The sequence below is a fragment of the Pongo pygmaeus genome, chromosome 21, assembly GCF_028885625.2.
Source record: "Pongo pygmaeus isolate AG05252 chromosome 21, NHGRI_mPonPyg2-v2.0_pri, whole genome shotgun sequence".
Lineage (NCBI taxonomy): Eukaryota > Metazoa > Chordata > Mammalia > Primates > Hominidae > Pongo > Pongo pygmaeus.
Window position 1 is genome coordinate 56,500,575 of NC_072394.2, and position 15,453 is coordinate 56,516,027.

Below are 15,453 nucleotides of genomic sequence, written 5' to 3' on the forward strand. Positions count from 1 at the left end.
CTCCCATAGGGCAGCTTGAGTTCTCATGTTGCAGCAGCTGGGTTCCTAAGAGGAACAGCAAGGAGGAAACTCCAGTGCCTTTTATGATTAGTCTTGGATGTCACCCAGTGTCACCCCCACAACCTTCTATTCCTTAGAAACAAGTTTCTGGACCCTGCTTACACTCAAGGGGAAGGGAAATAACCTCTGCCTTTTGGAGACAGGAGTGCCAGAGAATTTGTGGACCTATTTTAAAACCACCTCCATCTGTTTCGTTCAATGATTTCTAGCATCTAAATATGCTTGGCTCATACAGTACGTGCTTTAACGGAAGTGGTTCCTGTTTATAGGTCTTTGACCTTATACAACTGGGGGCTTCCCGAAAGAAAAAGGACACAAAATTAGTCAGGAAAGTTAATGTTTATTTAGAATAAAAGAAGAAAGTACAACAAATTGTAAAAATTTTAAAGCTGAAAAAATCACTAATATCATGAAATCCCCCCAAAATAGCATCTTTTAAAAATTAACTAACGGCTTGACTTTTTTTTGAAACGGAGTCTTGCTCTGTCGCCCAGGCTGGAGTGCAGTGTCGTGATCTCGGCTCAGTGTAAACTCCGCCTCCTGGGTTCAAGCAATTCTCCTGCCTCAGCCTCCCGAGTAGCTAGGATTACAGGCACCTGCTATGATACTTTTGTCCTATATGTTTCAGCTACAAACTCTTTAATTATCTTTTAACAATACTGGGTTATTATTTTATAGAGACTGACTATGAGAAGGAGGATTTAGTCTTTCCTCCATCATGATTGATCAGAATTTTTAATATAATTTAATTTAATTTTAGAGACAGGGTCTCACTCTGTTGCCCAGGCTGGAATGCCATGGAGTGATCATATGCTAACTGCATTGTCAAACTCCTAGGCTCAGGTGATTCTCCTGCCTCAGCCTCTAGAGTAGCTGGGACCACAAGTATTAGCCACCACACTTGACTAATTCAATTTTTTTTTTTTGATAGAGACTAGGTCTTGTTATATTGCGCATGCTGGTCCTGAACTCCTGGCCTCAAGTGATCCTCCCAAAGTGTTGGGATTGCAGGTGTGAGCCACTGTGCCTGGCATGATTGATCAAAAAAGAAATTTTTTTTTAATTACTATTGTCAGTTTTGAAAAGTTTCTTTTGGCTTCACCACTTATTACTGGTCAGGTATTATAAAATTTTAGGATTATTGTGTTAAACATATATCACATTTCTTTCTTACATGACCTCCAAGATTTCAGGGCAATTCAAGTTTTCTTGGGCACCAATTAATCTTAATGCTCTTTGAAGGATGACACTCATTAACCAGTCTTGTTGTCCTCATCCTCTTTGTAAAGATGGAGCATGTGTTTTATTTTATCTTTGTCAATGCCAATATATCATGTCAAGTCAACAAGAACTTTACTTCATTTTTCTGGGTGATTCTATCATTTACTCCTCTTTAATAACAGGATGATTAGATAACCCAATTGCTTATTCATTACTTTTACTCAAAATTCTGTCTTGTTCTTAATGGTGTGACCTGTGTTCTGTTTCAACAGAGAACTCACTGAGAGTTAAAGGTCAAGGTGCATCAAACATGAGAAGCGGCTGGGCACAGTGGCTCACACCTGTAATCCCAGCACTTTGGGAAGCAGAGGTAGACAGATCAGCCGAGGCCAGAAGTTGGAGACCAGCCTGGCCAACATGGTGAAACCCCATCTCTACTAGAAATACAAAAATTAGCTGGATGTGGTGGCACACACCTATAACCCCAGCTATTTGAGAGGCTGAGGCTGAGAGCTGCTTAAACACGGGAGAAGGAGGTTGCAGTGAGCTGAGATCATGCCACTGCACTCCAGCATGGGGGACAAAGTGAGACTTTGTCTCAAAAAAAAAAAAAAAAATTCATGAGAGGCCACCGGATTTGTTGGAAATGCACTAACCGTGACCATCCTGTGTGTTCTCACACACATGCTTGCTGTTTGTGGAATTTCAACACTGAAAGGTACATTTCAGTGTCTGCATATACTGTTTTACTGGAACACAGCTATGCTTATTCTATGTGGATGCTTTTGTGCGACAATGTCTGAGTTCAGTAATTGCATCAGAGGCTACATGGCCTACAAAACCTGAAGAATTTGCTATTTGGCTCTGTACAAAAAATTTGCTGACCAACTACCCTCCTATGGCAATAAGTAAAAGACATACTCACCCCTTCAGCCTCACTGAAGCAATGACGATTTTTCAGTCCTGAGTACATACCAACCTGTAGACTGCCTCAAGACTCACCTCCCTGCTATTCCTTCTGCCTGGAACAGTCTTCTCTTTCCTAGCGATTTTTCCTTCTGATCATTCTTCAGACAATAAGAAAAGACTTCTCTGAACACCCATCTAAAACAGGTCCTCCCTGTTATTCTTTTTTTTTTTTTGAGACAGAATCTGTCGCCCAGTTTGGACTGCAGTGGTGCGATCTTGGCTCACTGCAACCTCCGCCTCCCAGGTTCCAGTGATTTTCCTGCCTCAGCCTCCCAAGTAGCTGGGATTACAGGCACTCGCTGCCATGCCCCAGATAATTTCTGTATTTTTAGTAAAGATGGGGTTTCACCATGTTGACCAGGCTGGTCTCAAACTCCTGACCGCAAGTGATTTGCTGGACTTGGCCTCCCAAAGTGCCGGGATTACAGGTGTGAGCCACTGCGCCTGACCCTTCCTGTTACTCTTCACCATAGTTTCCTGCTCTTTTCCATGATGGTCCTGCCCATGGTTTGTAATGATTGATTGATCTTCTTGTTTAAAGTTGTTGCCCTCTTTACTCTGTAAACTCCCTGTCAATAGAAACTACACGTCTTATCACGATAGGTAAAAAACATGTACTCCGAAGTCAGATGGCCTGGATTTGAATCCCGGCTCTGTTACTTATAAGTTATGGAAGCTCGAGTAAGTCATTTCCCCTCTCAGCTTCTCAGTTTTCTCATCTGAGAATGGGTGCAATCATAGTAACTATTGCATTAAGTTCTGAAGGTTAAATGAGTTGACGCAGATAAACCACTAAGAACAATGCCTGGCTCATCATAAGCACTTGAGAAGAGTTAGTTATCAATACTCAAAACTGTATCTTCAAGGTCCAGCCCAAAAGAGCTGAATAAGTGTCCCTTTAACAAGTGAAACTTTTATTTTCTGAATGAAGCATTTGTGGAATGAAGGCTTTATCTAGATGAAAAAATAAGTATCTCATATCTCTCTTGCTCTTTAATCATATGCTGCTGTACTGAAACATTATGGGCATCTAATTTCATTTAGCACATGAAAGGCAATGATTCACCTTGATTTACAAAACAAAGTCGAATCAGTAATGCAAGAGTTTGAATTATTTTCTAAAATCAACCCCCCTCCCCACTACGACTCCCCCAGGATCTGTATTAGTATGCCATGGCCAGAGTAAAGCCTATAAATATTATGAGGCCTACATTACTCAGCTGTTGCCACAATAATGCAAAAAATCACTCCAAGACTCAGTGGCTTAAAATGGTAATTATTTATTCTCACATAAACATTTGCAAGTTAGCTGGGGTTTAGATGACCTGGGGTGGTCCGGGCTGGGCTTCAAGTTATGGGCTGAGTCCAAGTTTGCTCCAGGTGTCTTCCGTCTTCCTTGGATGCAGGCATGTGTATGCATCTCAAGGCAATGTTGGAAGTGCAGGAGAGCCAGGCCCACTGTGCAAATCCACAGTGGCCTTGCTGGCATCATGCTTGCTAACATCTCACTGGCCAATAGTCACACGGCCAAGTCCAACATCCCTAAGTCAGGGAAGGGTATTCCTCCAAAGTGGGGAGGAGTAAAAATTTTCTGAACACAAATCCGAACTATCCCAAGACCTGTACCCAAATAAAAATGTAAACAAAACTCATCTAAAATGTAAAAGTATGTCTTCCAAAGGGACAAAAAAATCTGTATGTTGAAACTTAAATTAACTTTCCTGAATTTCCTTGTTGCGTCATTTGGCCAGTAACGCAGGAGCACGGTGTTCTCTCTGCTTTTCTGGTCCTTGAAGCATGTGCTTCGTCTGCATAATGGGCCAATCAGAGCTGCTTATGTTTCTGTCCTAGCACCGCCCCCATGCAGCAGATACTTGATAAAGTTGGTGGAAGGCAATTGTTGAATTCTATAAATGTACGGCAATTGCATCAATGCATGCTATATTTGTTTTACAGAAATTTAAGGTCGCTGTAGGTATTGCGTGTTTCTACATCAAAGCTTCAAAAATAGTTCCGGGGTGTGGAGGTGCACACAGCTTCTACTAGCAATACATACACTCTGGAGCAGTCTCGGGAAGTCGGGAAGTCGTGGCCTCTGGGTTTTCTGTTTCTCTGTCTCCCTTGCAATGTAAATGAAATCACTTTCTCAGCCTGATCATTGCTCGAGGGAAATGCATGCCTGGAAAATAATCAACAGAGAGGAGAATGTAGACAAGTAAATAAACAGTTTAATGAATATAAAATAAACTGTGAATTAAAGCTGGCTTTCAGAACCTACCATTATCCTTTCATCCACTGTTTATTCAATAATTACACAGTCAATTACAACTTGCATAAAGGATTTTATATATCTATTAGTCTATAAATATCTACAGTATATGCGTATTTATAAAGAGGGAGGAGAGGATCGTGACTGAGGAAAAGTGTTCTGAGAGAAATAACTGCAAATACTGCAAGGTTGAGCTTCTACCAATGCTAGTTTTTCCTGACCCAGGAGAACTCACATAGTGTTATGAATTTTAATATCACAACAATTTTTTATCGAGAACCTAACAGGAGCCACACATTGGATTAACCGAGAAATCTCTCTATATCTATACCCATATTATTTCTAAACTATGTGACACAGCCACCATATATCCCATTTTACAGAGGAGAACACTGAGACTCAGGAAGCAGTTCGAGCCTGTCTTTGAATTCTATTATGTTTCTTGAGAGAATAGGGCTGTGATGAAGTTTGGCTACCCCTCTGTGTACAGAGAGGGCCGATGGAAGACAAACAATGCAGGCATATTGATATCCACGTGGCTGTCGCTTTTGTGCCAGGATTAATGTAATAGAACACTCAGCATGGGAAGCCACCCCGGGGCTGCTCCTGCATATATATATTTTGTTACATATTCCCTTCTGTTTCCCTTCAGTCATTTCACATAGAGCTGCTTTCACTGGAGGACGAGAATAGGTGTGGTGAGTATGTCTCCTGGATTAGCAGGTGCCTCTGGTTTGAAAATGTTCGTTCTCAGAACCATGGGTGAAACCCAGAGATGAAATCTTACAAGCTAATGATAAAGCTTCAAGTAGCCACCGCCATGGGAAGGACCTAATTATGTGATGTTTAAAGCAGTGTCTGTAGATTACACAGATATGGTGTCTCCTTTCCGTCTCGCGCATGCCTTACAAGGCACCTTTATCGAATCATGACTGTTAGCTTTCCTTGGCTGTGTATTAGGGCCCTGGAAGCGTCTATTCAGGTTTAGCTATTATCCACGCAAGGATCGTTATTACTCTCTTGTTTGTATTTTAGCCTGGAGATTTGTGAAGGAAAGAAAAAACAATTAGGTAACTGTGTAATGACAAAGGAGCAATTTGGTTTGAAAAGTCTCAGAAAACAGCTATTTTTTTTTTAACTTCTAGGGCATTTCTGCTTTTTTGAAAACAAAATATGTTTAGGAGAATCTTTGTTTTTACAGATACAAAATAAAGCAAGAGGGTTTCTGCCTTTCCAGTTAAAGAGCAATCTTTAAAAGGCATCCAAGAAAAGTTGGCTCTGTTTTCTGAATTGCTAGTTGGGAGAACAAAAGAAGCAAGGGAAAGTTTGACTTGACTTCCTCTACAATTTGTTTATATCATCGGAGCAGAAAGAATCTCAGGGCTCAGCTCTCCACTTCCTGAATGAAGAGAGAGAGAGAAAAAAATGCCCGTGTGTCAAATTCACTGAGATGTGCAAAGTGATCAGCAAAAATCCTGATTGACTGGAGCCCAAATGGCAAAGGAAGGATATTCTTTAATTCAGCTGCTATCTGGCAAGAGAGCTGCAAAGTCCTGATGGCGAGTGTCACCAAATACCTCCTCCTCTCCTCCCCAGCCACGGAAAGGACAGGCAAGGAGGGTGCAGCCTCTCCTGGCCTGTTGCTATGGAGTCGGGCTAATCCAAGACAATGTTTCAGTCGGTCCAATCCAAAGACAGCAGTGGTAGCAATGGAATAGCATTGAAATTATAAATATTTACTTGAAAATAATGCTCAAGCCAGACTTAACTGAAATGATAAGGTCCTGTTTACTTACTTCTCTTGGTAGTAGCCAGCTGAAACAACGAAACCAGTTAAGCAACATTTTATTTTTTTTTTGGTCAGGTATGTACTGAATCACTGGCAGCAAACTTCTGGGATTTTAGGAGAGAGCTTTTCTCTCTCTTTCTCTCGATTCTGGGCAGAATGCTTATTTTTGTTTTGTTTTGTTTGTTTTAAGGAAAACAACAACAGAAATTGAGGCTGGCTGAGCTTATTAGATTACTGATTATCACTGTTAGTTTCCCGCTGCTTGTATTTGTTGGGGGTGGTAAGGGAGATGAGGACAAGAATTTAGATGAAAAACACCCAGGCTTCTCTCTTCATGAAATCCCCCCGTGAGGTCTTCCAGCTTGCCTTCCCATAACTTGATTCTGATGAGGTCTGCCATAGCTAACCTATTAAAGAGAACATTGAAATTGGTGGGTGAAAAGGGTTAAAAACACAGCTTAGCAGTGAATATATTCGGGTTTAGCACCCTTACTGGAGGCTGTGATTTCACTGGCCTTGGAATACCAGAGGGAATTGCAAAACACGTAGATAGAATGAAGAGATAGAGTGCAGATAGAGTGGGGACAGAATAGAGTGATAAAGAGAACCAGGCTAAGGGTGGCTACTTCCCTCTGAAGGGTGGGTCATTCTTGCTAAAGTGGGTTTCTTGGTGAATTACAGTGGCAGCTCAGAGCTGGGGTAAGAGGAGAAAATGCCATCCGATAAGGCTGGAGGCAGTTTGAAAGATGAATAATATAACGTGCAGTGATTTCAAACTTCACGCTTTCTTATTGAAAGTTTTTCTTCCAGTTTGGAAGGCAAGTTTCAATCGATTCTCTTGTCTAATCCCTGCTTCCTGCCAGGCTGCGCTGTTGGTGTTTTCAAGAAGAAACCTGGGTCTTGATTTGAATGCTTCAAACACTCAGTGCTCAATTAGCCCTCTTTTGAATCCTCTCTGACGGTTGGTTAAATATGGGTCGAAAGTGCTTTTTTAAAGTGGAACTGATCTTGGGTTGAGGTAACTTAATCTTCTGAGTGTTAAGACGCTGAAAAATAATGTTTTAACGGAACAATTACTAGAAGACATGGAAATTGCATTACCCTAGGCTCGTCTGTCCAGTTCTATTTTATAGACATGAACATTTCAAAGTACAAAGGGCTATTCTATAAAAAGGACACTTGGCTATTCTTTATAAAGGTTCCCCTTGTACTTTTATAGAATGTTTACAAGGTTAATAAGTATGCTTTTTTTAATCACTCTATATTTTAAATGGCCCAGCGACTGCTCCCACGTTGATTTGAGAATCGTTGAAACTGCCTGAATGGAGCAGGGGTATCCTTTGTTTCCCATTGATTTGGAAACAAAAGACTCAGGGGGGAAAAGAAAGTTTAGTTTGCTTCTGAATGCCATATGCAGATGAACGTTCTGCTGATAAAGTACACCAAGGATCTGAAAACTTTTTCAAGTCTTAGAACAGAAAGGTTACTCTTGCAGTCACACTGCCTGTTTGAACCTGCCTTCCATTTTTCATTTCTCCCATTGTGCCCTGGGCTACCATGGGATTACTTATGTCACACACCCAAGTCTTCGGAAAAAATAAACAGCAATCAACAGAAGAGAATCACCATCAATTGAGGCAAAAGTTGTCTGCTGTTTCTTACTTGGGAAATACCCCATGGACAACATCAGTAAATAAGGTCCCCCACTTTTCCCCTCATCATTTTTCCCAATTTCTCTATATCCAAGATTCTCATCCTTGGCGCTAATATTTTGGACTAGAACATTCTTTATTGTTGGCGGCTGTCCCAGGCAGTGTAGGGTGCTTACCAGTATCTGGTGACAGTAGCTGTTCCCTCTACAGTCATGAAAATAAAAAATGTGAAAATTGAGAGCTGGGCACAGTGGGTTCACCTGTAGCCCCAGCTACTCAGATGGCCGAGGCAGGAGGTTCCTTTAAGCCCAGGAGTTCTAGTCAAGCCTGGGTAATGTAGGAAGACATTGCCTCTAAAATATATATACACACACATATATTATATATACACATATATCATGTATAATGTGTTATATATAATATATAACATAAAATACATATTATATAACATGTTATATATAATATGTATTTTATATGTTATATATAACATGTTATATGCCATATATATTATATAATATATTTATATTTTATATATTTTACATATATGTGATATATAATATATAATATATTATATATTTTTATATGTAATTTATTATTTATATATAAAATATAATTTATATATCATACATTATATATAATTTATATATCATATATTATATATAATATATCTTTTGTATATAAAATATATAAAACTAAAGTAAATGTTATATATTATATAATGTATAAATTTATATACAAATATAATTATACATAAATATAAATATATAGAATATAGCATATATGACATAGATCATATACGCTATATATCATACTATATTATACTATATTATAATATATAGTATTATAGTATTATATATACTATATGATAAATAATATACTATGATATATTATGTACCATATATTACATGATATATAATATATATTACATACTATATGATATATATCATCTATCATATAACATGTAGAATATACACTATATAATATAATTTTATATATAATATAGTATACATATTATATATAACTATGCAGCCTAAGCAATATGGCAAAACCCCGTCTCTACAAAAAAATTAGCTGGGGGTGGTGGCGTGTGCCTGTGGTCTCGGCTACTCAGGATTCTGAGGCGGGAGGATCACCTGAACCTGGGGAGGTCGAGGCTGCAGTGAGCCATGACTGCACTTCAGCCTGGGCAACTGAGTAAGACCTTGTCTCAAAAAAAAAAAAAAAAAAAAGTAAAGTGTCAACGTTGCCAGTGTCTCCAAGAAGGGGAGATGGGGGGGGATGGCTTCTGGTTGGGAAATACTGCTTGAGAACCATCTGCCCACAGACTCCTGCTTGAGAAAAGAAGGTTAGTTTAATGCTCAGCCAGTTATAATGAAAACAACTGGTTACAAAATAGTACTTTTAGTCAGAATTCATAGAGTTAGAACTTAAAATAGACAAAAGGAAAGGGAAATAATGCATCAAGGGACCCAGAGATCACGGAATAGCCAGCCCTTCATTTTCAGGTGAGGGCCTCCGTGGGAAGGTGCGTTCCAAGCCACACAGTTGGAAGGTGAGCGAACTGAACCAAGGCTGGGCTTTTGTTTGCTTTTTAAACAGTGTGTGGTTTTACTCACCTACCATAGTGCTCCTCCTACTGGTGGGCACCTTAGAGTAGGCTGAAAACAACGTGTCTCACTGTCCTTTTTTGTTTGTCTCTGAGTATTTTTCCTTATGATCTTGAAGTAACATTTACTTAATTTGCAATGAATGAAAACAGACATGTACTGCAATCGTTTAAAAAGTATATTTTATGAGGTTTTGTAAGGATAATAGATTAAAAATTATTGTAGTGACTGTAAATAAATATGGCTATAAAAAGTTAAATTCTTTTTGGCATATAAGATACATCTTTGCTCCTTTAGTAGGTATAGTTTACATCAACTATTATAGATCTAAAAAAGAGAAGTCATGCCTAGAACCACATATTCCAAGTCCTATAATCATAAAGGTAATAATAGTAATGAGTGTTTCATGTTTACTTTTTAAAAAATGTTTTGAATTATGAGCTGTCCTGAGCAATAGCACAGGTGGACAGAATAGCATCACAAACAGTCCTGAGCTCAGCACTCTGCTTGACTGGTTTTGAGCTCTCCTGTTTCAGGGTCTTTTCAGGTCCTTCTGGCCAGGAACCGTCTTTCCTTTGCAGGGCTCACATCTTCCTTCCTTCATTTAAGCCTCTGCTGTGATGGTATCTCTTCGGACAGGTCTCCTGACTGTTCCATTTGCAGTGAATGCAACTCCAAAATGTATTCTGTTTAATAAACAAAAAGCACCCTCCATCTCCCCTGGTCACTCTTCATAGCACTTATTATATATTTGTTTGACTTACTTATTGTCCAGCTTATCCAACTAGAATCCAGGCTGTGACTCGCTGAGGGCTTTATCTACCAAGACCCAGAAGGATGCCTGTTATACCATAGGCACTGAGTAAATATCTATTGAATAAAAGTATTATTGCCTGGACAAACTTTGTAGGCAAGAGCAGGCTAGTAACAGTTTGGTGTAGGTTGATGAATTCTTACACTCTGATAAATGACCTTTGTCTTTTTAAGTATAATAATATTATGTTTAATGTTTAAATGGCTTAACACAACAAATTATATTTCCAAGAGTTAATCATTTATCCATCTTAAATAACAGGCTTGTTTTCAGTACAGAAAAGTTTAAGAAAAAAAATAAAAAATGGCCTTTCAGCCTACAGATCAGAGAAGCCCTAGTGACAAGCAAACAAACAAATAATACAGACACAAGTTTAGGCTGCGGCTGCTCATGCCTGTAATCCCAGCACTTTGGGAGGCTGAGGTAGGCAGATCACCAGCCTGGCCAACATGGTGAAACCCCATCTCTACTAAAAATACAAAAATTTGCCAGACGTGGTGGCACATGCCTCTAATCCCAGCTATTCCGGAGGCTGAGGCAGAAGAACTGATCGAACCTGGGAGGTGGAGGTTGCAGTGAGCCAAGATTGAGTCACCGCACTCCAGCCTTGGTGATAGAGTGAGTGAGACTCTGTCTCAAAAAAGTGCAGATGTTCCCCTATGTACTTTTCTAGTTCCTTTCATAAAAATAAAACTCCTGTAACTAATTTCTCATGGATTGTTCCAGAAAAATTTTTCTATGCCTATAGGCATAAATTTATCAACAAAATACACATTCTCTTAAATTGCTTTAAAGATACACACACGCACATGCACTTCCCAGAAGTTTCTGTAACAACCCTTGCACAATTTATACTTAGATATTTATTTGCACAACCATATTGTGAACATTGCCTCCACCTGACTGTCTGCCTGTCCCCTATTCCCTCCCTAGTGCCTGGCATGCAGCAAGTAATGACCTATTCATTGAGTGAGTAACTAAACTAGTACATCCTCATTTAACAGAAGGCACTATGCTTTTATTAATGCACCCTGACAAACAGAATTCTTATACCACTAGTTAAGTTCTTCAAGATTCATACTCAATGAATATTGATGGTTTTTTAAAAAATCAATTTTGTTCTAGGTGCTTTCACATGAATGGGATCCTCAGGCTAATCTCCTGAAGTGGTTTACTTTAATTCCTGTTCTTCAGATGAGAAAATGGAGACTCACAGAGTTAAAGTCAAATTATACAATAAGAGTTTAATACTAGGAAAAGGTTCTAGGCCTCTGTGCCCTACCTATATTTCGAAGTCTCTTCCTTTCCACTAGTTTCAAAAGTAAGAATGCTATGAATGTTTAAGCTTAGCTCTGAATACCAAATATTTCTGTACAGTCTGTCATGCCACAAAGATTCATTTCAAATCTAATTAGCCCAGCAGATAAAGCAAGGAGCTGAAGACTCTAAATAAACCACTAACAAACAAAAAACACCTCTAACACAAAAGAAATCTCTTGATGGTGTAAAAACTAAGCAATGTGGCTTCTAAGAACGTGGCTTCTGAACAGCTCAGAATCAAAACACAGGAAGTAAGCTGTTAATGGCACAATGAAATGAATAAAAACTATTTTGGGGGTGAACCAGAATTTGCTCTCTGCTATTTACTGGTCCGTGTTCAAAGTGGGGAGAGGGGCCTTCGGGTCAAGAGTTTCCCCAGTGGCCCTACTTCCAAGAAGAAATAGCCAATACACAACTCTGTAAAAAAATTTAAACATGGAATTGCACACTTAAAATGGATGAATATTATGATATGTAAATCATGTCTCAATCAAACTGTTAGAAAGAAAGAAAGAAAGAAGAAAAAGCAAGCAAGCAAGCGAGCCAAATTTAATGCAGTTTTACTTTGCCAGCAGTCAGCTGGTACAGATTTTGGTCATGTGTGGTGTGTATGTGTGTGTGTGGTGTATGTGTTTAAAAAATGTGGTCTGTGATCCAGAGCATACCAGGATGTGGGAGACTCACAGGTTACTTTTTAATATTATATAGAAAACATGTGTGCAGAGCCAAGGAGGGGAAAACAGTTCTCTGATTAAAAGACAGGACTAGGGCTTCCTGAGAAGTAAAAATAGATGAAAAAGGTGAATCTTTTGTTCTGTGGGTGTTGCCACAACGTCACCTACTAGGGTGAAACTGCAGTGTGTACCACTTGCCTCCCACTTTTAGCTGGTCCGTTGATTCCGTTGACTCGGAATAGCAGCCTTGTTCCATCTGCTGGAGTCAGAGGTTTATGGAGGCAGAAAGTGTGTGGAATTATTTCCAAAAAAAATAATCACAGGAACGGGGAGAGGGAGGGAGGAAGAGAGAGAGAGAAAGAGAGAGAGAGAGAGAGACAGAGAGAAAGGAGAAATGAATTTTCAGAATAGAATGAGGTTGGCTGTGTTTGCATTAAAACATTTAAATGAACACTGCAAAAGCTATAAACTGATGATTCCTTAAGAAGAGCTGACTGTTGGGATTGGACCAGAAAAAAGAACCTCAAAAGGGAAGAGATGGGCAGGAGGGAACTTGCTACTGAGAGGAGTAGGGTTTGCAGGTTTGCAGTTATAGCTGTTGCTGTGGTTTGATGCCCCTGTGACTGCGAGGCAAGAAAAAGTAGGTGGGACGTGAGGCTCTCTACCAGCCAAGGGGCCAGGGGAGACCCCACACACACTCTGCATCAGCGCCTCACCACAGGAAGGAGGATAAGGACAAACAAGCACCCCCTCCATGCCAAACAACAAAACAAAACCTTCTTATTCAATCTAAAAGGAAAAAAAACCCCAAAAAACAGGTAAGGTATTTCCCACCCTCCCCTTTTTTTTTTTTTTTTTTTTTTAAGAGCGAGGATTTCACTCTTGCCCAGGTTAGAGTGCACTGGTGCAATCCTAGCTCACTGCAGCCTCAACTTCCTGGGCTCAACCAATTCTCCCACTTTAGCCTCCCAAGTAACTGGAACTACAGGCATGGACCAGCATGGCCAGCTAATTTTTAAAAATTTTTTTGTAGAGACAGAGTTTCATTAAGTTGCCCAGGCTGGTCTTACACTCCTAGCCTCAAAGTCTCCTCCCACAGCGCTGGGATAACTGGCATGAGCCACAGCGCCCAGCCAACTGAGGTAATTTTTTTTTTTTTTTTTTGAGATGGGGTCTCGCTCTGTCACCTAGGCTGGAGTGCAGTGGTGCAATCTCAGTTCATTGCAATCTCTGCCTCCTCAGTTCAAGCGATTCTCCTGTCTCAGCCTCCCAAGTAACTGGGATTACAGGCACACACCACCATGCCCGGCTAATCTTTGTATTTTTAGTAGAGATGGGGTTTCACCATGTTGACCAAGATGGTCTCCATCTCCTCACCTCGTGATCCGCCCGCCTCAGCCTCCCAAAGTGCTGGGATCACAGGCGTGAGCCACTGCACCCGGCCTCAACTGAGGTAATTTTTTGAGAAATTCTGGGCAAATGCCCTCACTTACCACTGATCATAGGTTTAAAAACGCCAATAAAACTTGTTTATTGCTTAAGACTAGGGCAGTAGTTACCCTGCTGGGGAAGTGATAGAAGGGAGTGCAGAGGTGTCCCTTTGTGAAAACCCATCAAGCTGGATACTCCTGATTTTTCCACTGCTGTGTATCTAGGAAATATTTGACTTTTTTTCTTTTACGATTTTTACAAATATTGTTTATTTTAATGAAGCTGGTGTAGACAATGTCCATTTAAAACCCGATATCCCAGGCCAAAAAGTACAAATAAAAAAGTGCAGTATTCTGTTGTATTCATTTCTGCATGTATACCTTTATTGCTAATGAAAATTAGAACTTTTCTGGGATCTTCTGACAAGATTAAGAAAAAAAATCTTCAAATGTCTTTTCTTTAGGGAAGCCATCTTTGGAGTTAGTCGTTACTCTCAACCTTATCTGTCATCTTGACTTAACCTGATGCTCCTTTTCTTTTGGTCCAGACCCTCAAATCTTAAAAATAGCTTCAAGTTGTTAAGGAGAGGTCATTTTTCCACAGCTCAGTTCTCTAAAAAACTTCCATCTCCCACCAAAAGTCACAGTCCAGGAGTGAAACAATCACATGGTTGAACATCAGGGCCAACTGGAAAGTCATTATGAACACTTGCATTGGTCGATCTTATCATCTGAAAATGTACAGTCCTGAAAAAGGTGGCCTCTCTGTGCACACGTAATTTTTATAAAAGGAGAGGGCAATATGAAGAGGACTGAGCCTTGATCACCAGAAATCAGCATAATGAAAACAAACAATAATGAATAATGAGCAGTAGAATTCAAATTACCAGATGTTTTAAAGAGATGGAGTGCCTGTTTTCAATTCCGTCTTAAATACCACGCTACAAAAGAACTATTTTAAAAAATAAAAAAAGGATTGAGGGAAAAGGAAAAAAAAAAAAAGAATGTCTAAACTGTTGAATGACCTGCGATTTGTTCCTGATAAACCTCAATCACATCTTCTTCCTCCATTCCCAGTTCTTCTGGAGTATGATTATCAGCAATTCTCTGACCTTCAAAGAGAAACCTGAGGGAATTCACTGGAACGCCCTGTCTCTGACAGTACGATTTCTTGAGCTTCTTGAGAGGTGTTGTCATTTTCACTTTGAAATGAATCTCACTGCTATCCTGTCCAATAACCCTGAGTTTAATAGCTTCATCTTTTATCTTATCTCCCAAATGCTCAGTTGAAGGTTTTGCCTCCTGGTCAGACATGGTAATGGGGCATTCACCTGCAGGTCTCAGAACAGCAGCAGTCTCGGGGTAGGCAGAACCTCGCTCCAGCGTTTACAATGCCATCTCCCTTCGTCACAGCACGACACCATGGCTGCAGTCACTTCCGCTATGCCTCACGACACTTCCGCTACGCCTCGCATCACTTCCGGTGCACCTTGCGCCACTTCCGCTAGGCGCAGCGAGGAGGGAGGGAGAAGAGCTAACATTTTTTTTTTAAGTACCGATATGTATTCTCTGTTCCTGCTTCCTCATCAATTTCAAACTTAACATGGCCCAAAGAGAACTTGGGTTCTCTGTTCTCAGGGGCTGCCAG

General features: G+C 40.0%; 1 protein-coding gene across 1 annotated transcript; it reads right to left on the bottom strand.

Moving 5' to 3' along the window:
• Positions 1-14,676: 14,676 nt before the first annotated feature.
• On the bottom strand, positions 14,677-15,206 carry LOC129022007 (small ubiquitin-related modifier 5). The gene has a single exon (XM_054468133.1). It carries the CDS (start codon positions 15,117-15,119, stop codon positions 14,814-14,816), a length of 306 nt encoding a protein of 101 aa, XP_054324108.1. The 5' UTR covers positions 15,120-15,206; the 3' UTR covers positions 14,677-14,813.
• Positions 15,207-15,453: the final 247 nt, after the last annotated feature.

Coding starts and splice junctions, on each gene's coding strand:
- LOC129022007 (XM_054468133.1), bottom strand. CDS start 15,119: ATGTCTGACCAGGAGGCAAAACCTTCAACTGAGCATTTGGGAGATAAG.